This window comes from Cucurbita pepo, chromosome 2 (assembly GCF_057944985.1).
Source record: "Cucurbita pepo subsp. pepo isolate OVF chromosome 2, ASM5794498v1, whole genome shotgun sequence".
NCBI lineage: Eukaryota > Viridiplantae > Streptophyta > Magnoliopsida > Cucurbitales > Cucurbitaceae > Cucurbita > Cucurbita pepo.
This window is the reverse complement of record NC_141799.1, coordinates 2,085,094-2,113,022: the sequence shown is the minus strand read 5'-3', so window position 1 is coordinate 2,113,022 and position 27,929 is coordinate 2,085,094. Positions and strand designations below refer to the sequence as shown.

Below are 27,929 nucleotides of genomic sequence, written 5' to 3'. Positions count from 1 at the left end.
TGTCCAAGACGGGTGAAGAGAATCTCTTAAATCGGGGGTTTTGAGACAACCCCTTTGGGGAGGAAGGTTAACCCGTGGCATGACACATTTAGCTCATTCATTCCCCTCATGCATAGGTTTTCCTATTATCCACCACTAGAATCAATTCGAGTAGGATGGATCCGATTCCATCTCAATAACAACTCCTTCTTGACCACATTTCGTGCCCGCTGGCATTTTCGCACAACGATACTTGCCAATAGTTTCATCATCTCCACTGGCTGTATGTGCAGTTTGCCTAAAACTTTCTCAATTATAACACACACTTATCTTTTTTTCAGACAGCTCATGTCTTTGTTGTTGTCTAAAAAAAAAAAAAAAACCATGGACGCCGATTCTCATAATAAGAGGGCTAAGCGACTAAATTTTTACTCAAGTAAACAATGGTGTTTTTTATAGACTAATTTGATTAAAAATTAGTTCAATCAAAATTTACTGCTCAAATCTTTAAATTTTACTGTGGTAAACTTATAAATCTCGATACTTGGCACCAAGTTAGAGTACAAACTAAAGCATAATAAAGGTAAAAGTTAAACAGCCAACATATTGTCTACACCCAAAATTTACTGTTAAAGGATATTATTTTAAAGGAAAAAGAAAAGGGTAAGCCAGCAGTTATGAGGTTTGCAACAAGGCCAAGTCTCCGAGTAATGAAACCGAGTGTTTGGGCAAAGGAGTAAAGCCATCCTTATCCAGAACAGGAATAAACGGGATCCAGAAGACAACAGAGCAACTCTACTAATCTTCCATTATATTGCCCTGTTTGAAGCTTTTAAGCAGTGACACAATGAAGCTTGTGAAACACTATTAAGCCATTCTTTCCAGTGTTGTGTTGGTTTGTGAACTCTCCAAAACATGTGTCCTCGTCCTACACCTCGAGCTGTTGAATATATAATACAAGAATCACATTCTATCGACCCGTTTTGAGTCAAGGTGAAGTGCATCTATTCGTGTTGAGAAACATCAGCAAGCTGCAACATTTGCAGCCATTGTTAATTTTGAAGCTCGAAATCGAGAGAACCTAGTTTTGGACATGAACCGATATCTCTATATATTGCAGGCACGAGCATAACCAATATGAGGTCGTACCTGATCGACATCAGAAGGCGAGGCTAAAGTGTTTTATCAGTGCTTGAGCCAGTAGTTCCTCAGTTGAGCGATATGCAGAAGAATTTCGTCCCGACCTTGATGGGTGACACTGCTGGTCATAATCCACGGCGGAGTCGTGTGGAAAAATCCACCAATCAGTTCCTGAAAGTCGCTCATATTTTCTTCTGCTCTTTTTCCATCTTTCTTTTTCTTCTTTCGTTTGTCGCATTTCGTAAATATTATCGTCATTGGAATCTGCAGGAAACATTCTATGTCGAACTTTCTTGAAAACGAATGCATCAAATTGAATGAAACGCTAAATTTCTATCGTATAATATTAGACTTGGGGGTTGATTCTTGTTCCTAAAGGTTCAGAAGAAGATTTGGAACAAGTTTAGTGAAAGGGGCGAAGGTTGAAACCCATGGGAAACAATTAGTAACCTCCCAAACCCACCACTTGCAGATATTATCTGCTTTGACCAGTTACGTATCGCCGTCAGCCTCACGGTTTTAAAACGCTGCTAGGGAGAGGTTTCTACACCCTTATAAGGAATGTTTCGTTCTCCTCTTCAACCAATGTGGGATCTCACAATCCACCCCCATGGAGGCCCAATGTCCTCACTGGCACACTGTTCGGTGTCTAGCTCTGATACTATTTGTAATAGCCAAAACCCACCGCTAGCAGATATTGTCCACTTTGGCCCATTACGTATTGCCATCAGCTTCACGGTTTTAATACGCGTTTGTTAGGGAGAGGTTTTCACACCCTTATATGGGATGCTTTGTTCTCCTCTCCAACCAACGTGGGATCTCACACAAAGTTTTGATGCCTGGCTCTGATACCATTTGTAACAGCTCAAGCCCACCAGCCCACCGTTAGTAGATATTGTTCTCATTGAGCTTTCCTTTCTAAGCTTCCCCTCAAGTTTTTAAAACGCGTCTGTTAGAGAGAGGTTTCCACACCCTTATAACACACTCTTATAAACAATGTTTCGTTTCCCTCTCCAACTAATGTGAGATCTCACAATTCACCCCCCTTGAGGGCCCAGCGTTTCCGCTGACACACTGCCCGATGCCTAACTCTGATACCATTTGTAACAGGCAAGCCCACCGTTAGCAGATATTGTTCTCTTTGGACTTTCTCTTCTGTACTTCCCCTCAAGGTTTTAAATCACGTCTGTTAGGGAGAAGTTTCTACACCCTTATAAAAAATGTTTCGTTCCCCTCTCCAACCAACATAGGATCTCACATAGTATATCATACGCGTACTCTCGTACTCTCATAGCCTTCAATACTTTAATCTTCTTAAAAGATATAGTCTTTTTAAGAAAACACAAGATATGCAAATTGGATATTTTCCTTTTATATGTCTCATACAAGCAAAGAGAATATTACCTGATTCTGACCCAACCAACTAGCATAGTCAAGATCAATTTGTTTGGCAGGAACGCTGGCATCTATAAGAAGGAAAACCGAAACCAACGTCGACCGATTCAGGAAATAGTCCTTGGTAAACTTATTCCAGTCCGTTCGGAGTTCCCGTGGTGCAGATGCATACCTACAAAAAAGGAACAAACAAATGCCATTGGCATTTACTCAAATAGAGGTAGCACATATGAAGGAATAAAGGCAGAGGCAAACTCATGCCCCATCACAGAGCAAGTCACATGGAAGCAAGTTCGAACGTTGAAAAGGGATCTGACAACGACACAACTCGAAGTTAAGACATACCCATATCCAGGCAAATCGACCAAGTACCAACTATCGTTGATTCGAAAATGGTTTATGCACTGTGTCTTTCCTGCAATAAAACACAAAGTGTTTATATCCACATCCAACATTCTTAATGGAACAATTGGACAGACCATCTGAGATTAAACAGTACAAGGGATTTCAGACATTCAGAATCATAACAGAAAAGACCTATGATAACTCATTAATTAGCTTATTCCTTCTCTTGCCCTTTCTCTCTCACGTGCTGGCAAGGAGCGGAGATAGAAAATTTCACGAGAAGGATCTAAATTTTACATTCCCGTTAATGCAAGAACTATAAATAAAGGACCAAGAATTCCTCTATTTGAGGTCGATTCATTTACACTTTCATTCTCACAGAAAAGCTCAACGTGCTCGTATCTAAGTCGGGAAGCGGGAGTGCCAATGAATCCCACTTGAGAGTAGTGACAGTATGTTCAGCAGAGCCTTGATGAATGATGAGAAAATGGAGTTATAAGGTCAAGGCTTTGAATCAATGAAACGCATAGTTCAAAGAAGTTTGGCAGATATTTGTTCTGTTCCAGCTATGTTGTTCTATTTTCTTCAAAATCATTGTACAGTCCTCTAGTTCTTATTATCCATTACCTAAGATCCCATATCGATGGTAGAGGGGAACGAAGCATTCCTTATAAAGGTGTGGAAACTTCCCCCTAACAGACGCGTTTCAAAACCGTGAGGCTGACGAGGATACGTAATGGGTTAAAGCGGACAATATCTACCGGTAGTGGACTTGGGTTGTTACAAATGGTATCAAAACCAGCCACTGAGCGGTGTGTTAGCGAAGACGTTGGGCCCTAAAGGGGGTGGATTGTGGATACCGGTTAGAGAGTGGAACGAAGCATTCCTTATAAGAGTGCAAACCTCTCCCTAGCAAATGTGTGAGGCTGACAGTGATAAGTACCGGACAATATCGTTAAGCATTAGGGACAATATGAAACTACACCAAACATATCACAAGTGCTAGGAGAATTCTCATGGACTACGAAACTACACCATTTTTCCTTTCAAAGCAGTGGCTTCACAACAAATGAAAATAACACAACTAATTAAAGAAACAATATGGCAAAACAAACCGCCGACCTGGTTTCTTGGAGGTATGAGCGAGCTTCTTCCGCCGCACGAGCGAGTTCAACAGTGACGATTTCCCCACATTCGAGCGCCCAACAAGGGCAAATTCAGGAAGCCCATCAGAAGGGCAATCCTCGGTTCTCACACTACTCTTCACAAAATTCGCCTCGGAAATCTGCGCATCCCTCGCGTACCGTCCCAACACAATGTTCGAACCCTTCAAGATTCTCGTCCCCGCAGCACCGCTGCCGGAGAAATCAGTTTCCGGCGGAATAAATAGCTTCTCAGGGGAGATGGTTAACTGTTTTTCTTCGGGATATTCTGAAAAATCGGTGATCGAAACTGGTTCGGCGGCCGTGAGAATGGATTTGGGGGTGGGAAATGAAGGCGAAGTGAGAATGGAGGCTTCTGTGGCCGCGATTATGGGTTTATTGGTTTTTGCAAATACGCTAAAACTTCGGCGGATTGATGAAGTAAAGAGAGAACGGTTGAGTCTAGAGAGCTGAGAGAGAACCATCTCTATGCCTGTGAGCACTTGCTCGGCTCTCAGGGGAGATTTTTGGGGAAGGAGTAGCGGTGGGCTCTGGTCATGGCCATATGCCTCTTGTCCCCTGTGCGCAGTGTACTAGTTGATGAAGATTTCGACTTGTCGTGTGAGTCGCCGAGAGAGAACGACTTGTCGGCCATGCTAACAAAAATAATAATAATAATAATAATAAATCAATTATATTCAATAGCAAAATGGGATAAGAAAATACTGTATTGAATCGTATTAATAGATGTTCGGGATGTCTCGATATTACGAACAACACGTGGACCATTCCCGATGGCATGACTGAGTGAACTGCGATGGGCGATGACACCCTTTGACTTGAGATGACGTCAAGACATATAGATCACGCTAATTAGGAACTAAGAGGATGTTGAATGTGACGTTGCACATGGGAAACCTTGGCCTTGAGTAGAGGCAAGGTCGAGCCGAATGACTTGACCTAGTGTATAGGCAATTCGGTTGTGTTGCAAATAAGTGTGTGGCTGTACAAGTTTGGATTTCGCACAAGTGATGTTCGGTAAGCGAAGTCAAACCTCGTCTAAAGTTTGACGAAACAATAAAACGAGGCGAAAGTGAATATGGGTTTGGGTTCTTGTCAAAACTAGTCGTGAGGTTGTCAAAAATCACAAAGTAGCATGATTAAAAAAGTACGAGTGTGACACCAACCACGTTGATTTTGATAATATATTATAAGTATGATATTATGAAATTAATTTTTTTTTTATTAGATATAATTTTTAAATTTCAATATAATTGTATAATATTTTAAAAGTAAATATTTCGTTGGACTGAATCTTTGGGCTTAGGGTCCTGTCAACTAAACTATTAATGGGCCGAAGCCCAATTTCACAATTGACGGTTGCCGAAGGCCCAACAAGTGTAATCAGAACTAGAAGCGAACAAGAAAAGAGAGAAAGCTTCTCTGCGGGCGTGTCTACCATGCAATTGCATCTGCAAGTTCCGTCTTAGATTCACGAACTCCATAGCCAAAGCCGGAATTGCGACCACGCCGAGTCCGTTGTCGACGAGATATTTATCTTCGAATTGTCTTGCTTCGAACGGAGCTGTACGTCAGCATAATTCTAGTCCGCCATGGCTCCTCCTGCGCCGTCTCATCGAACTCCATCGCCGTCCCAACCATCGGGGTAGGTGGCAAATTATCTCTTCCCAATCCAAATTTCTAACATTGGCAGCTTCCAGGATGATTTCGAATTATACATGAGTAATTCATATCTGCTGATAGATTAGTTCCGGAGCTGTTTTGAGATTGGTATTTTGTTGGTTTTACTATTTTCCCTTTGGATTTGGAAGTCGTGGATCTGCCTAAGTTCGAAATCGTGCTTTTCCCCGTTCCTTCATTACTTCAGCTTTTTATTGGCGCGCATTGTTGTCGATCATCGAGGTTTAGTTGTTTGCATGACCAGTGTGTGCATCGTGTGTCCGATTGTATTTGTTCTAGCGTCCAATGACCAAAATCCTGATAAATATTTGTGCACTGTCATTTCACTTTCACACGACGTTCTGTAATTTTACTTGTTTTTGTTTGTCATCTGGGAATAATTCATTTGCACTTTGCATTGGGTCGAGTTGAAATTTGATCGATTGAGGTTCCTCTATCCTTGCTCACTTTAATTTCGCTTAAGTTTTCATCAATTCGATGCATTAGTTCTGTGGATTTTGCTTTTTTGAGTCACTAAATCAGATCTGTGTTTTCTGCTATAAATCGTGTTGAGCTTTACTGGAACTTGATTCACTTGACCAGAAAAAGCGAAGTATCTGATCTGAAATCACAGCTCCGGCAGCTTGCTGGAAGCAGAGCACCTGGTGTTGAAGATTCCAAGAGGGAGCTTTTCAAGAAAGTGATATCTTACATGACTATTGGGATTGATGTATCGTCTCTCTTTGGAGAGATGGTGATGTGCTCCGCTACATCAGACATTGTTCTTAAGAAAATGTGCTATCTATACGTTGGCAATTATGCCAAGGTTAATCCTGATCTTGCTCTGCTCACAATTAATTTTCTTCAAAGGGATTGCAAGGATGAGGATCCAATGATTAGAGGGCTTGCTTTGAGGAGCTTATGTTCACTTCGCGTTGCAAATCTAGTTGAGTATCTGGTAGGGCCCTTGGGTTCTGGCTTGAAAGATAACAATAGTTATGTGAGAATGGTGGCAGTTACGGGGGTTTTGAAACTATATCATATATCTGCTTCGACTTGTGTAGATGCTGATTTTCCAGCAACGTTGAAGCATTTGATGCTCAATGATCGAGATACTCAGGTGATTTATTTAAATTATCTAATCCAAGTTTTTATTATGCACTATTATTTATCTCTTTGATCAAACGAACGATTTCCTTACCCAAGAGATTTCAAGTACCTCCATAATTTATGCTTTACATAAAATTATAGCAGGAACCGGAAGTAGCATTCCTACAGATTTCTCGTAAACAACTGTGATTTTTATTGTATTTCAAATTAACTTGAATTTTTTGTTGGGTACTAGAGCACTATATATTTATTGAATGGCGTCCGTTATATTTTACCTTTTCCTTAATGTATTGATGAGAGTATTTCTTAATGTATTGCACCTACCAGGTAGTTGCAAATTGTTTATCTGCTCTACAAGAGATTTTGACCTCAGAAGCCAGCTCCTTGGAAGAAGCATCTAGGGAAAGAGAGGCTTTGCTCAGTAAGGCAGTTGTGTATTATCTTCTGAATCGGTATGTTCTATACCTAAGGAATGAGGAGCCCATTCTTGATTACTGTCTCTAGCTTTAGATCTAAAAGGAGCATTGATTTTACGTTGGTTCTTTTTCTTTTTTTCTTAACTTTTAGAAATATTATCATCTTAATCATTGAAAGTTAGAGCTGCTTAGTTATTGTATATGTTTTAAAATTTATATATTAAATTTGTCACATTCTAGGATTGTTTATATTTATAACATCATAATCATTGGATTGATGATTATATATTAAATTTACCGTAGCCCATCAGCTTAAGCATTTCGGTTGATTGATGATTTGACATGGTACCAAAGCAGGAAGTCTTAAGTTCAAACCCCTATATTATCATTAACTTCCCAATTAATATTGATTACCACTTGTTGGGTTTTTGTAAAATTTCCAAGTCCAATTTACCATAACCTGTCAACTTAAGCTTTTGGGTTGATTGGTGACTAAAGAATCAAAGTTTCTAAAGAAGTTTTGTAGTTCGTGATAGGGACAATAACTTTTGGAGTTGTATTGATTGGTTGTTTTAGAGTCTCTTAGCTAATCTCTCTATTAAATGGTTCTTATACATGCATTATATATTCCGTAAATGCGAGAATTTCAGAGATAGAATATCTATCATTCCTTGTTCAAACAAAATGCTTATGCTTGCAGGATCAAGGAATTTAATGAATGGGCTCAATGTCTTATACTTGAATTGGTCTCCAAATATGTACCTTCAGATAGCAATGAGATTTTTGATATCATGAACCTTCTTGAAGATAGACTTCAGCATGCTAATGGTGCTGTTGTATTGGCAACCACCAAAGTTTTTCTACATTTGACTTTATCCATGACTGACGTTCACCAACAGGTGACTATCGAGAGTTTCGATCCTTCTATAACATTTTGTTTGTTTACGTAACTTTTATTACAGTTTTACTTTTCATCTCTCATGCATAAATAATATGGCCTTACCTATTTGCAATATTTTTATTTATTTTTTGCCAAGTGTATGAAGTCCAGGTTACCCTCTACCTCCAACGTGGCGGTCTAAGATTTTGTAAAAGGAAATTAATTTAATTATTGTGCAAAATATAGTTCTTCTGGTAGTGATCTTCTGTGTTCCTATCCTAGAACAAGAAATTATTGCTGGTTGCTGTTTAGTCGAGATTACCACTATTATCCTATTTGTTGACTTTTAGTTCTCATGTTGGAATGACATGATCTTCTTATACCATTCTTCTTTTTCCTCTATTGAAAACATAAAGTTTATGGAGTTCTATATAATGGCTAGGTCTATGAACGGATTAAAGCGCCTCTCTTAACCCTAGTGAGCTCGGGAAGCCCGGAGCAATCTTATGCAGTTCTAAGCCATCTGCATCTCCTGGTGATGCGTGCTCCATTTATATTTTCCTCAGACTATAAACACTTCTATTGTCAATACAATGAGCCATCTTATGTCAAAAAATTGAAGCTTGAAATGTTGACTGCGGTGGCAAATGAAAGCAACACTTACGAAATTGGTGAGTGAACTCCATTGGGTCATTCTTGTGTCTAGTTATAAAGTTGATTCATACGGCACCTTCTTTTTTGATTTGGCACTTGATACCTTTGAGTTGCTTTTTTCAGTGACGGAATTATGTGAATATGTTGCAAATGTTGATATTCCCATTGCAAGAGAGTCAATACGTGCTGTTGGGAAAATAGCACTGCAGCAGTATGATGTGAATGCAATTGTCGATCGACTTCTGCAGTTTTTGGAGATGGAAAAGGACTATGTGACTGCTGAAGCTTTGGTAATTAGTTTTTCACACAATTGTTAGCTTTTGTCTTTTGAAAACTGCCGTACATATGCATTATATTCACTTCTTTTATATTAATTTGTATTACGAAAATAGCAATAGCGGTGAAACAAAGTGGTTCTTTTTCTTTATTTGCTTGGTAATGTAAGAAATGTAACCTCAAGCCTACTGCTAGTAGATATTGTCCTTTTTGGACTTTTCCTTGTGGGCTTCCCCGCAAGGTTTTAAAACACGTCTGCTAGGGGAGGTTTCTACACCCTTATAAGAAATATTTCATTCCCCTCTCTAATTGACGTAGGATCTCACATGGAATTCTTTTGGCAGGTACTTGTTAAAGATCTTCTGAGAAAATATCCACAATGGAGTCATGATTGCATTGCTGTTGTCGGCAGCATCAGCAGTAAAAATATTCAAGAACCAAAGGCGAAAGCAGCTCTTATCTGGATGTTGGGGGAGTACTCACAAGACATGCACGATGCCCCATATATTCTAGAGAGTTTAATTGAGAACTGGGATGATGAGCCTTCTGCTGAGGTTAATCCACCCCCCACCCACTCACAAATTATGCTTAAAACAACTGAAGATACTACTGCCTGTCTTATTGTTGGTCTATTATTTAAAATCTTACAACTTGAATTGAATCACAAAACTCACATGCAGTCTTAAAGTTTCAGTTTAAACCTACATATTTGTTAACTACGTATCTTAAAAAGAAACGACAATGTCAGGTTTTAATATTTTCCCCTACTCTCTTGGCCGTGTTCGGTTATGGTCAATTTAGTCATTTCAATTATCTCTTGTTATTACTTTTGGAGATGTTGGTTGATTGCCATTATTTATGTACGCTTACAACTTTAATGTTCTAAAATCTTGATATTTCTTCCCTTACATGCTGAATGATGGGCCATATCATTATTGCAGGTTCGCCTACATATTCTCACTGCAGTGATGAAGTGTTTCTTCAAAAGGCCTCCTGAAACTCAGAAGGCCTTGGGAGTTGCACTGGCAGTCGGTCTTGCTGACTTCCACCAGGTAGAGGTTAATTCATTGCTTTTGGATTCTTTGCAACATTTGTCTTTTCGTCTCGTAATATTTTTTCTTTTGATTATAGGATGTGCACGATCGAGCACTATTCTACTACAGGCTTTTGCAATATAATGTTTCTGTAGCTGAACGTGTCGTCAATCCTCCAAAGCAAGCCGTTTCTGTATTTGCTGATACACAGAGCAGTGAAGTCAAGGATAGAATATTTGACGAATTTAATAGTTTGTCTGTTATTTATCAGAAGGTAACGGCACTTAATCCTCATGGGTATCCAGAATCGTCATGGTGCAAAATTGAACAATTTTTTGTACTCTACGGAGTTAGCTTTTGTCATGCATATGTTGTTCAGCTGTTGAATTTGTTGTATAATTCATATACTTTGTATATGTTGTTGCAGCCATCTTACATGTTCACTGACAAGGAACACCGAGGTCCATTTGAGTTCTCAGACGAACTCGGAAATTTATCTCTTGGTGCAGAGTCTGCAGATGCCGTTGTTCCAGCTCAGCAAGTCGAGGCAAACGATAAGGACCTACTTCTAAGCACATCAGTGGAAGAGGAAACTAGAATCGTAAGTAACAATGGTTCTGCATATAGTGCTCCTTCATATGAAGGCTCCGTTGGAGCTCTCATTCCTCAAGCGCCATCAGAGTTTGCAGTCTCGAATCCTTCCATACCCGAGCCTGCTCCACCATCGAGCTCTCCAATTGATGATCTACTTGGCCTAGGTCTACCAACAGTGTCTGCTCCTGCTCCTGCGCCTGCGCCTTCACCACCTCCTCTGCAGCTAAATGCAAAAGCTGTTTTAGCTCCAGGAACTTTTCAGCAGAAATGGCGCCAGCTTCCTATATCTGTATCACTGGTTTGTTTCCAAATTTTATTACATCAGCCAGAATCTTCATTGTTGTTTTCCCATTTTGATTATTGTGGGATCCGAGACGGGAACAAAATATTACCTCTCCCTAGTAGACGTCTTTTAAAATATCTCCTATTGGTGGGCTTGGGTGGGCTGTTACAAATAGTATCAAAGCTAGGCACTGGGCGGTGCGCCGGTGAGGATGTTGGTCCCCATGGGGTAAATTATGAGATCCTACGTCGGTTGGAGAGGAGAACGAAGCATTCCTTATAAGGGCGTGGAAACCTTTCCCTAACCGGACGCTTTTTAAAAACCTTGAGGGAAACCCCGAAAGGGAAAGCCCAAAGAGGACTGCTAGCGGTGGGTTTGGGTTGTTACAATTATATTCACTTTGCTTCAAGATACTTGCACTATACCGTCTTCTACATTGTGCTGACACCAGACACATTTTTTGTCGCAGGAACATGCTGTAAGCCCGAGAGGCATTGCAGCTCTAACATCACCGCAAGTCCTCCTCCGGCACATGCAAAGCCATTCCATTCATTGCATTGCATCCGGTGGCCAGGCACCGAACTTCAAATTTTTCTTCTTCGCACAAAAGCAAGGAGACCCATCCAACTTTCTGGTGGAGTGCATAATCAACACAGCATCTGCCAAAGCACAGATAAAGGTCAAAGCTGACGACCAAAGTGCATCACAAGCTTTCTCGTCTCTGTTCCAAACAGCTCTGGCCAACTTCGGTATGTTATGAGTGTTCGGCATGAAGTGTTGAACGTTAAAGCCTCTCAATCAAGTCGCCTGCATTGTTGTAGGAACAGAAGGACGAAGACGTAGTAGTAGTCATTTCAAATCGGTTGTCGTATAGATGAGTGTAAAATGAGACTGAAGTCGCTGCACTTTCTGTTCCCTACTGGTGTCTCTTACCAGTTGCTTGGATTTTGCTCCAATCCTGTGTTATAGAGAAACTTCTCCATTGTAAAAGCTTTTGTGAATTTTCCTGTCCTGTAGTTAGTGTCCTTTTCTTCCCATCTCCGTCCGCTTCTACTTCAGACTGTTTATCGGCTTTATATAAGAGAAATAATATCCAAAACCCACTTGGTAATTCTTATTTCTCTGTTTGTTAGAATGGGTTCTGTTTATGAAAATTTCAAGAGTGTCATGTTTCTCTTCCATTTTACCTTTATATCACTTTTTTTAGCTTTTACCTCGTGTTGCAAGTTCTATTTTAAGTTGAATTTATGTCGATCTATTAGTCGGAGGTAGTTAAATCGTCTTGCTATTACATTTAGTTGTCAAGAAAATTCGTTCCATCCATGCCAATATTACTTTTACACTTGCAAACCTATAGCCACAATCCTATATAAAATATTTTACACAAGATACAAATAGGAAGATGAATGGATACTGTTTCCTAAATGAGAACAAAACAAGAAGATAAGGGCAGAGTATATTGTTCTATTTCAAAGCAGAATTGCTTGTGCAATCATCTTACTTTCCTGTGCAAAGTTGATGCATCTTGATCAGGAGGTTGAGAAGGAATTCTACTGAGAAGCCATACCAGAACGACACCGACGAGCGCCCCAGAGAGATGAGCAACATGGTTAACATTCTGCAAGGCAGATCCTCCGCGGAAGCTTCCTGACAGTGCAGTTGAAGCTTGGGCTGCTTCCATGACCTATAGTGACCAAGCAAAGCATATGGATAAGAAAGTTCCCCTCACCTTATGTTTTACAGAAACCAACCACAAGATTTATGCTTTTAGAAATAAATGAAAAGAGAGAGTTTAATTCTATTTCAACTACTCCGTTACTTTGTTTTAGTTCCACATTTTTAGTTTTGTTTTAGTTCCACATTTTTAGTTCAACAACATGTGGAAGTTAGAGGATTATGATCTCTTTTGAGAATATAAACCTTAACTAATTGAACTGTACTTAGATTGACAATATCTATATTTTTACTTGTCGGATCCATTAGATAAAAGATAGAGCAAAAGAATAATGAACATCTTAAACAATGACTTGCATAGTGTAGTCATGCATTGTGAGATCCCACATCGGTTGGGGAGGAGAACAAAACATTTTTTATACCTCTCCCTAGCAGATGCATTTTAAAAACCTTTAGAGAAAGCTTGAACGGGAAAGTCCAAAGAGGACAATATCGGCTAGCGGTGAGCTTGGACTGTTCATGCATTCCCATTTAGCAACTATTTAGAGAAGTTGCTTGTCTGAGTGTTTAAGATCATTCACATGGGAGTAAAAAGAGAATGCACTACCTTCTCTATAACAAATTGACCAAGTATAAGGACTTCGAGGATCTTCCTCCAATCCCAAGACATCTGCCACGAAGAAATTTCTTAGTTAAAATGCACCAAAATCGAAATGAGAGTGATAAATCATAAGTTTTAGATAGATACCTTTACAAGGACACTTATAGTAAACAACCCAAAAACAGCACCAGAAGCTCCAACTGATACAGCATTTCTTGGTAAAATTAGCCATGAAACAATGTTTGCACCTACACCAGTAAGAATATAGGAAAGCCACAAAGCAAAGTTTCCTTCCTCTTCCTCAACAAGTTTTCCTGTTCATAAAAAATAATGGAACTATTAAATGTCAAAACATTAGGGCTATTTTATGGCTTCCACCTCCAAGAAATAAAGTAGAAATCCATACATTAGAACATTCATTTTCTTGGAGGGGAGGGGAGGGGAGGGAAGTCAAGTGTGAGTCTCACCAAATATATACAAGAAAAAAAGATTGCTAGAGAGATGGTTCCTGCAAAACATTCATGGAAATAGTAAGTATTCCACTAAGTCATGCTTGTAAAACCAGAAAATTGCATTCTCATGAGAAGATAACAAGCTTCTAACTCCATCGATCCATTCAAGGTAGACGAGAAATGTAAAATTTGCATGATTTTGAAGAGCCCAAAAACTCACCAATTAGCATGACAAAATGTTGCTGTAAAAAATTGATACCATGCAGGACGATTGTGGTACAAGTACAGAGCTCCTATACTACGAACCTATGAAAAAGAGAATTTAGTAATTGAGTACAAGCATCTCGGTGTTTGAGTAACAAAGTGATATGAACCAAGGCATCAATCATACAAGATAAATTTTGAAAGAAGATGTGAAGAAAATGTTGTTCAAATTATCCCAAGATGTTGCAATTCATGCCACATTAAAGAAGAATCAAGCTCCATTTATTCTAGGATGGTTACAAATTTTGGGTGGATGATAATTTAGAGTTATGTGTTTCTTTAATGTATTTTAAGACCTATTTACATAGTGATTAATTATGGTCATAAAGTATGAAAATTACAACTCTAGGAATACCTCATAGAAGGTTAAGAGTTTTCATTTTGAGGCTATATAAAGCCATATATGTTATCTTTGCAAAGAAGACTTGAAAAATGTAGTAAAAAGAGTATTTGTGCTTTCCTTTTGCCAAAGGCTAAGTTTCTTTGCAATTCTATATAGTTTAGGTTGCATGTAGAATCATTCAAGTTTGACATGATCAATTTTACTCCTGGAGTGATTCAAATCTCAAACAAGTGTTCTTGCCTTAATATATTTGATCAACAAGGTAATCCGAATCTTACTTCCCTTACAGTGATTCCTTAGCATTTTGTATTAGAGCTTTCTCTTGGGTTTGGGTTGATTCCTTATCATTTGGTATAGAGCTTTCCTCACGGTTGATTCCTTATCACAAAATTTAAAAAAAAAAAAAAAAAAAAAAAAAAACCCTACCATTCTCTACTCCCCAAGTAATATTGATTTCTACTTGTTGAGCATATTACAAACTTTCAAGCACATAAACAAGGAGAATGTTAAAATGTTGATATAATTAAAGTTACCATCACCCATCAACTTAAGCTTTTGAGTTGCTTCAACTCGAGAATCAAGTTTTTAACTAGCTAAGTTGACTGCTATGAATCTAATACTTTTAGAAGGTATCTTTTCATATTCCCTAATAAAACGGTTTACTGTTAATAATCTGCTTACGAGTGGATTAACCTATCAATGCCCTATAACAATCAGCTTTGACAAATAGTTCATTCAGTATTCCTCAAGTTTCGGGCAATATTTTGGGGCTCTTTCTTTCTAAATCTCTAAAGGCAACAGCATTAGACTTGATAGCATGTAGTAACAGAACTCGTACCTGAAAAATGTGATCGGCCACATATACTCCAATGTTGAGAAGAATGATCCAGAATATACCATTAACACGCTTCTCCGGTTTCCGATTCTGCAGTGGTTTCCCCAGCTCCAACTGTGATATCAAATCTAACAAACATTTAAAAACAAAATTCTTCTTTACTTTCATTCAACCGCACGCATATTCATCAATAAAAATCACAAAATCCCCTTCTAATTCAGCAAAAATTCCACAATAAAATCATGAATAAACAGATAAATTGTTGAAAATAACGCAGAAGAACAAAAAAAAGAAAAAGAACAACCTGCATCGTTCATTTTGCACATCGCGATAGGTTTCGCAGCAGTGGAACGAGCGCGAAGACGAAGAACATTGCCAAATTGAGCAACGGAAAGAGACGATGAGAGCGGGTGAAATAATGGAGAGGAGAATCTGAGTGAGCTTGAGCTGAAGCTTGAGAGATGAGCAATGGAAGTCGTAGCCATTTGCTCGCGTAGTCTACGAGGTTTCAATATTCGGCTCCCATGGAGCTGCTGCAACCGCGATTGCATCGTTCAGTCGGGGATTTCAGAGCAGCTCCGCTGAGAATCGGATAAGCCAATTATATATATTTTCCATTTTCCATTTTCAAAATTATTAATTTTATTTAAAAAAAATTAAAAATAAATTACGAATTTCACGAGAATTATTATAATTTAAGTATTAATAGAATAATTTACGGTTTACTGGAACGTTACGCTTCTGAGATGACATGTCAAGCGGGAGAAGCCCAATCCGACGTGTCAAAATATGATTGGACAAAAAAAGAAAAATACGTGGCTTTATTTAATTTTCGCGGTTTGTAATACTTTTATTATTTAATTTTCTCAATAAATTTTATTATTTTATTTCTACTGACCGGTTTTACTTAAATACCACGTCCAATCGCAAACGGCGTTCGCATCATAACCATCATCAAACCAATAGTAATGCGCCACATGGCAAAAGAAACGTTTGTCCGTCACGTTCCGGCAAAATCCCGGTGGTCATTGAAGATCCGACGATTTAAAGTATCAGTCCGGTGGATCGATTGGCGTCATTTTTAATTTTAAGTTTTACCGTTTCATTTTCTTTTTTTTTTCCCATTCGTCCAGTTAAGCCCTAAATCTGAAAATTTTGTGAAAAAAATCCCTTCTCTTTCTTCGGCGAGCTCTCCGATCTGCGTGGTCAAATCCACTCGAAGTCCTCGAGCCGCCGATGATTGGTACGGTTGTATCTTTCTATCTCCAATTCAATGGTTTTCTTTATCTGTTGATGTTGATTCCATTTCTGATTATTTATTTATGGTTTGTTGTTCACGCTCGTAGTTTAAATTGATGTTTTCATTTTAACTAATGTGTTTGTGTACGAGTTTGACTGCAGAGGGAGCAATTGCGGGACACGTTTTTTCAGGATTGACAGTGTTGGTGAAAGGTGTTTAATTGAGAACTGTTCAAGATGAAGAACGCCGAGCGTATTGCGAATTTTGCTTTAGCGGGTGGGTAACATATTTCTTTTATCGATTTTTTGTCGTTTAAATATATGAATGCAAGGGTCGGCATGCGTTAATCTTGAGATCTTTCTTTCATTCTTTTGTGTTCGCTTTTGTAAGACCACTCTTTTAGCCCTGGATGTTTAGGCACTGGGTAACATCAATCGCTTAATTAGATAGCTTGCATGTGAATGACCAATTTTCTTTATTTTCTCTATCGGTGAACTGTCTTTTTATATGCTGGACGTAATATTGGTGGTTATATGGTATGATCATAGATTATAATCTCGACTAATTGCCACTTGTAGTTTCTTGGAGTCTTTTGCAAGATCTGTATCACTTTTAGTATGGGACTAGATCAAGTTATCTGTAGTTTGTATTCATTGATCTCAATGGATTGGAATGAATTTGTACTTGTCTTCAATCACATGGAACTAGTGCAATGATACCTAACTTGATCTTCAACTTTGCGGATGCAGGATTGACATTAGCTCCACTTGTCATGAAGGTTGATCCTAATGTGAATGTCGTCCTCACTGCCTGTCTAACTGTTTATGTTGGTTGTTATCGGTCTGTGAAACCCACTCCACCTTCAGTAAGTGCAACGGGGAAATTTCTCCAAGTTGTTCATTTCCTTGAATGATTACAAATCCATTTGCTTACAATTTCTTATTGTCAAACATGCAGGAGACCATGTCGAGTGAACATGCTATGCGTTTTCCCTTTGTTGGGAGTGCGATGCTTTTGTCTCTTTTTTTGCTTTTCAAGTTTCTATCTAAGGACTTGGTTAATGCAGTCTTGACAATCTACTTCTTTGTGCTTGGGATCCTTGCTCTTTCGTATGTATTCAAATCATAACAAGAACACAAGCACTTCTTGTTATTTCTGATATAATTAAGTGTGCTGGATCAAACTTTATAATGATTGGCCTCTTTCCATTCTGTCTAGTGCGACTCTGTTGCCTGCTATCAAACGATATCTGCCAGACCATTGGAATCAAGATGCTATTGTATGGCGTTTTCCATATTTCCGTGGTATGTGGTTTTGTTTTAGCTTTATGTATTTTCCTGGAAAATATGCTAATTCCAACTTCCAAGCGTTTTATATTTATATTTTTTTTTTATTATAATCTGGTTTTTTTTTTTTTTTTTTTTTTTTTTTTTTTTTTTAAAGATTATGATGCGAAGTTATCCTTGAAGTCTGGACTTTGAATTTTGAAGTCTAATCTATTTTGAAATGAACATTGGTCCGTAGGTGGTTTTGAGCTCTTCGTTGGCTTTGAAGAACTTAATTTGCCACTTTTCCTATTAAGGAAATTGAAATCTAATGGTTTTTATTATAATCAATCTTTCTTGGAAGTTCATAGGTCTAGCGCCAAATTCTTTTAAAACATTAACGATGCCTTTTGTTGTACGGTTATAACTTTGTTTCTGTTTTGATTCTTCTGCTTCTCTCAAGATTTCAGCTGATTTTATCTGGTTGACCTTATTTCCCTTCATCATGCTGAGTGATATTTTTCCTTTCATTTCTTCCACAGCTTTGGAGATCGAGTTCACCAGGTCTCAAGTTGTTGCAGCAATTCCTGGAACTTTCTTTTGTGCATGGTATGCTCTGAAGAAACATTGGCTGGCTAACAATATCTTGGGCCTTGCCTTTTGTATCCAGGTACAGTGCAATCTTTTAAAATAAACCACACTGTAGCCATTTTTTTGAGCAATCCTTTCTTGTTTAATTACTTAAAGTATGCAGTTGGGAGTTTGTTGCTCACCGACAAGATCTTTGTTGGGTTTAATTCAAGAATTAAATCATCAATTTAATTATTTCTAAAAGTTACCTGTGGGATTTTCGTAAATTTTCTTTTTATGTATTTAATTGATATTCATTTATACAGCATATATACATATGGATGAGCACACAACGAAGTAATTAATTTCTGTTTTCCGATTGCAGGGAATTGAAATGCTTTCTCTTGGTTCCTTTAAGACTGGTGCTATACTTTTGGTAAGGAATATAAGGATATGGAAATGAAAGTTAATGATAATTCAAAATTATCTGGTTACAGTTGTATGGAATACTTGTCTTATGTGTTCTGAAATACACTCCTGAAATCCTCTGTTTTGTAAACTACACTCACAAAATTGACATGTTTGGAGTCTAATGTTGGAAAATGCTTGATAAAAGTTGCCATTTTTTCCCCTTTTATTAATTTTCCTAATTTCCCCACAGGCTGGACTTTTCGTATATGATATCTTCTGGGTTTTCTTTACTCCAGTGATGGTTAGTGTTGCAAAATCGTTTGACGCACCTATAAAGGTTTGTACTCTTGCTTAACTTGAATACTTGGTCATTCCTGTCATATTTTCTTTTCCATGACATTTCAGAGTGAAATTTGAGTTGGGCTAAGCTGACTGTCTGGTTGTGGTTTTCTAAATTTGTCTGCAGCTTTTGTTCCCCACTGCAGACGCTGTTAGACCATTTTCCATGCTTGGACTTGGTGACATTGTCATTCCTGGTGAGTTTGAGTGTCGATCTACATGTGTTGGTTTGTGGTTGGGACATTTTTTTTTTTTCATATTACCTGCCAACTATGCTTTTCATCTTTGCTAGAATGTTAAGATTTATCTTAGATGCATATGAGTCTCAGCTACAATATTTTGGTGGCTTAGTTTTTCCAAAAAGTTGGAGGTCACCGTGTCCATAATACATATCATGCTGGCCATGTAGTGCTCATGGCCTTTTGAAGATCCTTGATGAATGTTCTTATCTTGGCTATAATTTTTGTGTAATTCTGTTATCGAGCGTTGACGACCCTGTCTTCCGTTCATATTGCTGGTTTAGTATGCAGTTTTTTTAAGTTAAGTAGATATAAACAAGTGTTACCTTGTGAGAATATTGTGTACATTGTCTAAAAATGAACCATGAAGTTGCCTGATTATTAGAATAACTTGAATCTCCGTTCTTTTTCTTTTTTTTTTTTTGCTTGTGCATAATTTTTACATAATCACAAGCAAGTTGGTGTGTTTTTGCTTTTTTATAGATCTAATTTGTCTTAATTTTGTTAGAAATTTTACCTTGCAATATTGGAAATTTTTGTTTCTTGAGGAAACTATTGATATCGCTTTCCTTCCTGTAGGCATCTTTGTTGCTTTGGCTCTTCGATTTGATGCATCCAGGGAAAAAAACGGTCAATATTTTACGAGTGCTTTTGCGGGATACACATTTGGTTTGGTCCTCACTATAATAGTCATGAATTGGTTTCAAGCTGCTCAGGTGACGTTTGCATTCTTTATGACCTACACACCACCTTTGATTAAAATGATCTCCGAAGTTAACGACTTTATTTCTTGATTCTAAACTCTTTAGTGAAAATATGTGGGCTTAACAACCTCTGTCTGATTTCAATTTTTCAGCCTGCACTTCTGTACATTGTGCCTGCTGTTATTGGATTTTTGGCTGCTCATGTCATATGGAATGGGGATGTGAAGCCGGTTTGTCCCGCACTTGTCGTTTTCACTTTCATTCATATATGTTTAGAACATCCTCGACCCCGATCCCGACCCCCCCCCCCCCCCCCCCCCCCAAAAAAAAAAGAATAAAAGAAAAATAGCTTTTAGAGTCATGGTTGAAACATACTGAAGATGTTTGGTTGATTCAAATTTGGTTTTTCTTGTTATGTTTTCGTGCAGCTGTTAGAGTTTGACGAGTCGAAAACTGTTAGTTCATCCGAAGATGACGGTGAATGTGATAAAGGAAGCAAGATGGAATGAATTTGGAGAAAGGTGGATGGGCGGAAGGCATAATTTTTCCATGTGATGAGCGAGTTGTATGAGATCATCCATCCCCCGTCCTGTAAGCTACAACAACCCTTTTACATTGAGCTAATTTATGTGCAAAACTTTGTATCCGAAAAAAACAGATTTTGAAATGAGGTTAGCATGTCCTGTCCTGTCTTGTTTTTAGCTCTCTTAGTTTTCACCTCATCGGAAAGCAAGCTTTTACTGCAACTGTGCCCCCCATTTTGTTGGGGTTTCTATAGCAAATTAAAAAAGTAAAAATTATAAAGCCCCCCCTCGTCTTTCTCTTCCCCCGTTATAAACTACTTTTTGCACCCCCACCCTCCCCATTTTTTGCTTTATCCATGTTTTTAACAGTTTGACAATTTCGTTTAAGAATAGAATACTAGAATTTGAATGGCAGTAACTTTAACTTGTTAATCCAAGCTTAAGTTGGTAGCATTGTGAAGTTTTTTTTTTTTTTTTTTTTTTTTTTTTTTGTATGTGGAGGGAAGATTTGAAGCTCTTGAGCAATGTTTGAGTTGACATTCGAAAAAGTTTGTTATAGTAACTTTAACTCTGTTAGTCCAAGCTTTAGGTTGGTACAGGTTGGCATTCGAAAAAATTCGTTTGGTGAAATGAATGATGATTTTGTTATTTATTAGTTCTTAAAAAAATCTGATTTGATTCCAACATGTGTGCAATCTCATGAATAACCATAGGTATTAGGTATTATTGCACATGATAATCACATCATCCACGCATATTAATAAGAGCATGAGACTGGTACTTAATCCCCACGGTAAAATAGCAACCTTCAGTTCATCATGCATGCTCCTCCAGGGGTTGCTTGCTTGTAAATGGTTGTGTAGCTTGCAAACAAATTGATGATGGGTTGCTTGCTTGTAAATGGTTGTGTAGCTCGCAAACAAATTGATGATGATCAGAGTCGTTAAAGTACGAGAATTCTTGCCTAAAATGAAAATTATTCTAAAGCTAAACTCTAACATGATTACTCACGAGCTGTGTACAATCCTCGAGTGTATGATTTGGAAACTCGTTAAAGGGCAATATGAAAGATGATTCGAATAGAAATGGTAGAGCTTTTGACAACAGGGCTAGAAATCTTGAAATACACCATTTAGATGAAATCTCTTAGCTCAGCTTAGATGAAATCTCTTAGCAACAAGCTGAGCTAATGTGATGAAGGATCAAATTATTGACGTTGATATTTTAAGAAACGACGGAGTGGTCATCTTCCATGCCCCATTGCCAAAAAACAATTGACAAAAGCTGTTGGAAAACAATAATGGTGTTCCTCTATTATTCCATTGTAGAGCTTTTTCTTTTTTTCTTTTCGAAAAAGCTGCGACACTATTAACAAAAAAAAATTTTAAATATCAAAGAAGTCAATTACTTATTATACAACATGGAAAGGTTTCTATCTTATTACATAAATATATATATATAGAGCAACAAAAACTTAAAATTTAAGTATTTTGACAAAACAAAATTAGTATCAAACTAAATACATATAAATACAGCCACATTTTTCTAAACAAAATAATTAAAACTATAGAATAAATAATAATGGTTCGTAAATTATTGTAGTCAATATTACTTAATTTTATATATGGAGCAAATATGCCTTTAAAAGTGGGTTTCCTCGAGAGGATAGAAGTATGTAACCTTAAAAAAGTGTCCATAGATTATGATAACCGACCAAATTTTGCAGATTCCTCTTCCAAGATAGTTGGACTTTTCAAAGCTCCATCATTTTCACGTGAACTTTTATTGAATTAATTGTTATTCTGTTCCATAGGCAAATTATTGGATCATTTTTCTTCTTTTTTTCCTTTTTATTTTTATTTTTTATTTTTATTTGTAAGAGACTTGGAATATCCGGTCCCATTAAAAAATAAATAAAAATAAAAATAAAAATGAGAGATTTCGAATATTGAAAATGTAAAATAATTTATATCTTATTTGGGAGGTTTTTTTGTGGCAGTTAGCATGGGCGATTTTTTTGTTCTGAAGGAGCGATTGTAAGGATCGGTCGGCGACGATTTAGTGTCTTAAGGCAAGCTAGTACCGGCGGAGCGTGTGTCTTACGCGAGATTCGATGGCGGAGTACGGCGGAGTCAAATGGAGGAGCAACCGGTCGCTGTTAATCGCGACGGTGAACTTTCTGTTAGTTCTGGTCTTAGTTTCTGCAGAACGAGGCCTGAAGAATCCAGGGATTCCGACGCCGGACGGAACACGGCGAGATTTCTCCGATGAGCGGCGAGATTTCAAAAGTCTTCTTACAATCGGGAAGGGTTTTCTCTGGCAATCGGACGCCTCTGATTATCAACACGTCTGGCCTGTAAGTGGTTCCCAATCTCCCCCCAATTTACTTTTAATAATAATAATAAATAAATAAATAAATAAATAAATAAATAAATAATAATAAAGTATTTTTTTTTCTTCTTCTCTTGAGGCAATTAATAATAAAATAATCAGTCGTGCAATGAACTGTTCAAAAATTTTATTTTAATTGACAAAGAAAAACAATTAGTTGATTATTGCTAATTAATAACAGAAAATGGATAATTTTGATAGGAATTTAAATTCAATAAATAAATTTCTCGTGCTTATTAGAGAAGATTTCTTTTTTCAAAAATTAAGTGTATTTCATGGGTATTTTTTAAATATAATATTTTTAATTTTTTTTAAGCGTTTTTAAGTTAATAATTATATATTTTAAATCAAATATTAACTTTAAAATTAATAATTTTAAAATTTTTAAAAAATTTAAGGGAATTATTGAAAATTTTAAAAATTTAAAAGTAATTTTAAATAAAATACAAGATTTAGGGTACTTTTTTTATATTAATTTATATATATATATATCTTTATTACTTTATTTACTTGTTGGGTATGAAAACTATATTATATTTTTGTTTATAAAATATTATTAACTTGTTTTGTATATATTTTAAAAAAAGATTATATTAAAAAATAAAAATTAACCATTAAATACAATTTTTTTAAAAAAATGAAAAAAAAATATTTAATTTCTGAAAAGAAAAAAAAGTGCTTATTAGAAAATAAAAATGAATGTACAGGGTTAGACGGACACAACTCTCGGTATGATTTTGCCCACTTTGAGCATAAGCTCCCGTGACTCTGCTCTGAACTTTCCGAGAGGTCTTATGAGTATTATTTGTTTATAAACCCATAATCATTTCCTAAATTAGTGATGTGAGACTTTCATCCTCCAACGTATAGAACATGGAGTTTAGGTGGCGTATTGTGGTGGGCACGGTGATTGGATTCATTGGAGGGGCATTCGGGAGCGTCGGCGGTATCGGCGGAGGCGGGTTTTTCCTTCCAATGCTTAACCTCATAATTGGGTTCGATGCCAAATCCTCCACCGCCATATCCAAATGTAAGAAGCAAAGGTTACGAAGCTTTAAAGTTGTTGAATTAAAATTGATTCATAATGATTTGGTTTGAGCTTATTATAGGTATGATAGTGGGTGCCGCAGTCTCCACTGTGTACTTTAACCTTCACCTAAGGCACCCCACGCTTGATGCGCCCATAATTGACTACGATTTGGTGCTCCTGGTCCAGCCCATGCTCATGCTTGGCATCAGTATTGGAGTCATTTTCAATGTCATTTTTCCTAATTGGATGGTCACAATTCTCCTCATCATCCTTTTCTTATGTAAGCCTTTTTTTTATTTTGACCCTAAAAATCTTTAATTTAGTCGTTATTGTTCGTTTAAATCTATTTTTATGTTCGATTTTTTGTTTTTGCATCTGATTCTGTTCATTTTTGGTTCGTTTCTTTGGAAGTCATATCTATCGAGGCGTTCATTAGGGAAGTTGAAACTTGGAAGAAGGAAACGCTCCTAAAAAATCTTTAAACTAATCGTTATTGTTCGTTTGAATGTATTTTTGTGTTAGGGTTGTTGTTTTTTTGCATATGATTTTGTTCATTTTTTGTTCGTTTCTTTGGAAGTCATATCTAACGAGACGTTCATTAGGGCAGTTGAAACTTGGAAGAAGGAAACGCTCCTAAAAAGTCTTTAAACTAGTCGTTGTTGTTTGTTTCAATGTATTTTTCTGTTCGATTTTTGTTCTTTTTATCTGATTCTATTCGTTTTTTGTTTGTATTTTTTTTAAGTCATATCTAACAAGACGTTCATTAGGGCAGTTGAGACTTGGAAGAAGGAAACGCTCCTAAAAAATCTTTAAACTAATCGTTATTGTTCGTTTGAATGTATTTTTGTGTTAGGGTTGTTGTTTTTTTGCATATGATTTTGTTCATTTTTTGTTCGTTTCTTTGGAAGTCATATCTAACGAGACGTTCATTAGGGCAGTTGAAACTTGGAAGAAGGAAACGCTCCTAAAAAGTCTTTAAACTAGTCGTTGTTGTTTGTTTCAATGTATTTTTCTGTTCGATTTTTGTTCTTTTTATCTGATTCTATTCGTTTTTTGTTTGTATTTTTTTTAAGTCATATCTAACAAGACGTTCATTAGGGCAGTTGAAACTTGGAAGAAGGAAACGCTCCTAAAAAATCTTTAAATTAGTCGTTATTGTCCGTGCCCGGTTTTTTGTTCTTTGTATCTGATTCTATTCATTTTTTGTTTTTTTTTTTTTTTTTTTTGAAGTCATATCTAACGAGACGTTCATTAAGGCAATTGAAACTTGGAAGAAGGAAACGCTCCTAAAAAATCTTTAAATTAGTCGTTATTGTCCGTTTCAATGTATTTTTGTGTTCGATTTTTTGTTCTTTGTATCTGATTCTATTCATTTTTTGTTTGTGTTTTTTTTGGAAGTCATATCTAACGAGACGTTCATTAGGGCAGTTGAAACTTGGAAGAAGGAAACGCTCCTAAAAAATCTTTAAATTAGTCGTTATGGTTCGTTTCAATGTATTTTTGTGTCCTGTTTTTTGTTCTTTGCATCTGATTCTATTCATTTTTTGTCTGTGTATTTTTTGGAAGTCATATCTAACGAGACGTTCATTAGGGCAGTTGAAACTTGGAAGAAGGAAACGCTCCTAAAAAATCTTTAAACTAATCGTTATTGTTCGTTTGAATGTATTTTTGTGTTCGGTGTTTTGTTCTTTGCATCTAATTCTATTCATTTTGGTTCGTTTTTTTGTAAGTCATATCTACTAAGGCGTTCTTTAAGGGAGTTGAAACTTGGAAGAAGGAAACGCTCCTAAAAAAGGTTTTAGTTCTCTTCTTATTTCTTTACTTTGTCTAAATTTCTTCCAATTTGGTTTGAGTTGGGTCGGGTTGTGTTTGATTTAGGACGCCATCAAGCTCGTGAGCGGGTCCGCAGGTGAGTTCCATAAATTATGAATCAATATTGATAACCCTACTTACCTTAATTAATTGTAATTACCATTAATTAAAGTCATTAATTTATAATTAGGGTCCGAAAGTGGAGAGGAGTACAAGGCTCTTCCTGGTGGGTCTCAGCAGCAACGGACAGAGCAAACAGAGCCAGAAGTAAGTTATTTATTTATTAAATAATTAATTACAATTAATAAATTATTTATTTATTTATTTATTGAATTTCAGGTCTCGTTTCTCAAGAATGTGTATTGGAAGGAATTGGGTCTTCTTTTCTTTGTTTGGATTGCATTTCTTGTCCTCCAGATTTTCAAGGTTTCATTTCAGCTTAATTTAGCATAAATTTAATTAGAATTTATAAAAGAAACTAAATTTTTAATTTTTTTTTTTAATTTTTTAACTTTTAAATATAATAATTTACTAAAACTTTAATTTTGAGTTTATTAAAAATAATAATAATAATTAAACTATTTATTTACCCTTTGATGGACTTTTTGCAACAGGAGAAATCAGCGTCGTGCTCGTGGGAATATTGGACGTTAAACTTCCTACAAGTGCCCGTGTCTGTGGGCATATATTTGTACGAGGCAATTAACCTGTACAAAGGGCGAAGGATAATCACATCCTTGGGAGAACGTCGAATCGATTTTCGAGCTGGGCAACTTGCCATGTACGCTTGCCTTGGCATGTCAGCTGGCATCGTCGGCGGTTTGCTCGGCGTCGGTGGAGGATCAATCATGGGGCCATTGTTCTTGGAGCTCGGAGTGCATCCACAGGTCACAGTTTTATTTCTATTCACTTCGGCTAAGTTATAAGTTTAGTTATTGAAGTTTCATTCTCGTGTCTTAAAAAGTCATTAAATTTTTAATATTTATTTAATAAGTCTCTAATGATAAATGTTTAATAAGTTTATTTAATTTATTAAATAAAAGTTAAAAAGTTTATATAATTTTAAAAAATTATAAGATAAATATTTAAAATTTAAATGTTGATTTCTCTAATATGGCTTAGTTTGGGCTACCTTTTGTATAGGTGGCAAGTGCATCGGCAACCTTCGCTATGATGTTTTCGTCATCAATGTCAGTGGTGGAGTACTACCTCCTGAACCAGTTTCCAGTTCCATACGGTAATTTTGTTTGAGAGGAGGATTGTCGGGACGACGAGTCCCAAGTTTTTGATACATGAAAATAATCGTGTTAATTTTTATTATTATTATCTTTTTTTTGTTTTGTAGCGGTTTATTTGGCTGCAGTGGCGATGGTTGCAGCCTACTGTGGGCAGTACGTTGTGAGTAAAATTATTGCTTTTCTTGGAAGAGCTTCGATCGTTATCTTCGTTCTTGCGATCTCGATCTTCATAAGTGCTCTCACGCTCGGTGAGTTTCCAAACCATTTTTCATTACATTTTTTTAAATGTTATATTATAATTTTTTTTCTTTAAAACTTTAATTTTGAATAAATTTTGTGTTTGATAGGATTTTTTTATATAAAAAATTAAAATTTATGTTGTGTCTTATTGAATATATATTTTTTAAATGGCAAATAAATCGGAGACTAATTAGATAAAAAAAAAAAAATGACAAATATATTAAACATAACATTTAAAATTTTAATTATTTAAAAACTAAATTTGTGGTTTAAATAATTTTTTTTTTATTGCTTTTAAGTGATATTATTAATATTTATTTATTTATTGTTTTGCAAGGTGGAGTGGGTATATCAAGGTCCTTGGAACGGCTTCAACGAAATGAATATATGGGTTTCGTGGATTTGTGTCGAGTTAGGGATTAGGTTAAAATTAATATTTTTTACTCCGTTTTTAAATTAATGTCATTATTGTTATTAACCATTTCAAGATTCGAACTTTAATATTTTAATTAAGGTTATAATGATTTAATTAAGAGATAAATAATTTAATATTGTTATTAAATGTTATTAACCATGGATATAACAAAAAAAAGGGATAAAATATAAAAATATTTCAATTAAAAATGTTTTATATTATATCGATATATTGATGTCAAATGACTAAAATGCCCCTCCTATTTGTGAAATTTGCTGAATATACCAATATATATATTTTTTTTATTGTGGGTTAAATTAAACGACTAAAATCGGGCCTAGCAAAGGACCAACCCGATCATCTCACCATGGTCGATCAAACTATGGTTAACCAGGGTCATTATCCATATGGGCC

The 27,929-nt window shown here is 36.5% G+C and overlaps 5 protein-coding genes across 5 annotated transcripts; 3 read left to right on the top strand and 2 right to left on the bottom strand.

Moving 5' to 3' along the window:
• Positions 1 to 459: 459 nt before the first annotated feature.
• On the bottom strand, positions 460 to 4,577 carry LOC111788244 (GTP-binding protein At2g22870). Its single transcript, XM_023668539.2, has 5 exons — positions 3,982 to 4,577; positions 2,860 to 2,929; positions 2,524 to 2,686; positions 1,129 to 1,383; positions 460 to 1,010 (listed from the first exon to the last, which is right to left on the bottom strand). The coding sequence occupies exons 1-4, from the start codon at positions 4,484 to 4,486 to the stop codon at positions 1,165 to 1,167; spliced, it is 957 nt and encodes a 318-aa protein (XP_023524307.2). The 5' UTR covers positions 4,487 to 4,577; the 3' UTR covers positions 460 to 1,010; positions 1,129 to 1,164.
• Positions 4,578 to 5,447: 870 nt separating this feature from the next.
• LOC111788107 (adaptin family protein) lies at positions 5,448 to 12,047 on the top strand. The gene is made up of 11 exons (XM_023668300.2): positions 5,448 to 5,667; positions 6,285 to 6,801; positions 7,119 to 7,243; positions 7,908 to 8,106; positions 8,530 to 8,758; positions 8,865 to 9,031; positions 9,362 to 9,571; positions 9,959 to 10,069; positions 10,149 to 10,325; positions 10,479 to 10,943; positions 11,398 to 12,047. Exons 1-11 carry the CDS (start codon positions 5,615 to 5,617, stop codon positions 11,686 to 11,688), a joined length of 2,544 nt encoding a protein of 847 aa, XP_023524068.2. The 5' UTR covers positions 5,448 to 5,614; the 3' UTR covers positions 11,689 to 12,047.
• A 150-nt stretch (positions 12,048 to 12,197) lies between these two features.
• On the bottom strand, positions 12,198 to 15,686 carry LOC111788250 (Rhomboid-related intramembrane serine protease family protein). Its single transcript, XM_023668549.2, has 7 exons — positions 15,402 to 15,686; positions 15,101 to 15,225; positions 13,876 to 13,961; positions 13,671 to 13,711; positions 13,351 to 13,517; positions 13,210 to 13,272; positions 12,198 to 12,612 (listed from the first exon to the last, which is right to left on the bottom strand). Exons 1-7 carry the CDS (start codon positions 15,646 to 15,648, stop codon positions 12,421 to 12,423), a joined length of 921 nt encoding a protein of 306 aa, XP_023524317.2. The 5' UTR covers positions 15,649 to 15,686; the 3' UTR covers positions 12,198 to 12,420.
• Positions 15,687 to 16,175: 489 nt separating this feature from the next.
• On the top strand, positions 16,176 to 20,669 carry LOC111788228 (signal peptide peptidase). The gene is made up of 12 exons (XM_023668509.2): positions 16,176 to 16,340; positions 16,499 to 16,613; positions 17,087 to 17,202; positions 17,295 to 17,446; positions 17,556 to 17,641; positions 18,145 to 18,272; positions 18,558 to 18,608; positions 18,834 to 18,920; positions 19,050 to 19,119; positions 19,741 to 19,877; positions 20,018 to 20,095; positions 20,294 to 20,669. Exons 2-12 carry the CDS (start codon positions 16,574 to 16,576, stop codon positions 20,372 to 20,374), a joined length of 1,026 nt encoding a protein of 341 aa, XP_023524277.2. The 5' UTR covers positions 16,176 to 16,340; positions 16,499 to 16,573; the 3' UTR covers positions 20,375 to 20,669.
• Positions 20,670 to 22,313: 1,644 nt separating this feature from the next.
• LOC111788168 (sulfite exporter TauE/SafE family protein 3) lies at positions 22,314 to 27,649 on the top strand. The gene is made up of 11 exons (XM_023668419.2): positions 22,314 to 22,745; positions 23,651 to 23,810; positions 23,890 to 24,090; positions 25,541 to 25,605; positions 25,689 to 25,719; positions 25,813 to 25,889; positions 25,962 to 26,048; positions 26,237 to 26,509; positions 26,766 to 26,859; positions 26,968 to 27,108; positions 27,438 to 27,649. The coding sequence occupies exons 1-11, from the start codon at positions 22,503 to 22,505 to the stop codon at positions 27,521 to 27,523; spliced, it is 1,458 nt and encodes a 485-aa protein (XP_023524187.2). The 5' UTR covers positions 22,314 to 22,502; the 3' UTR covers positions 27,524 to 27,649.
• Positions 27,650 to 27,929: the final 280 nt, after the last annotated feature.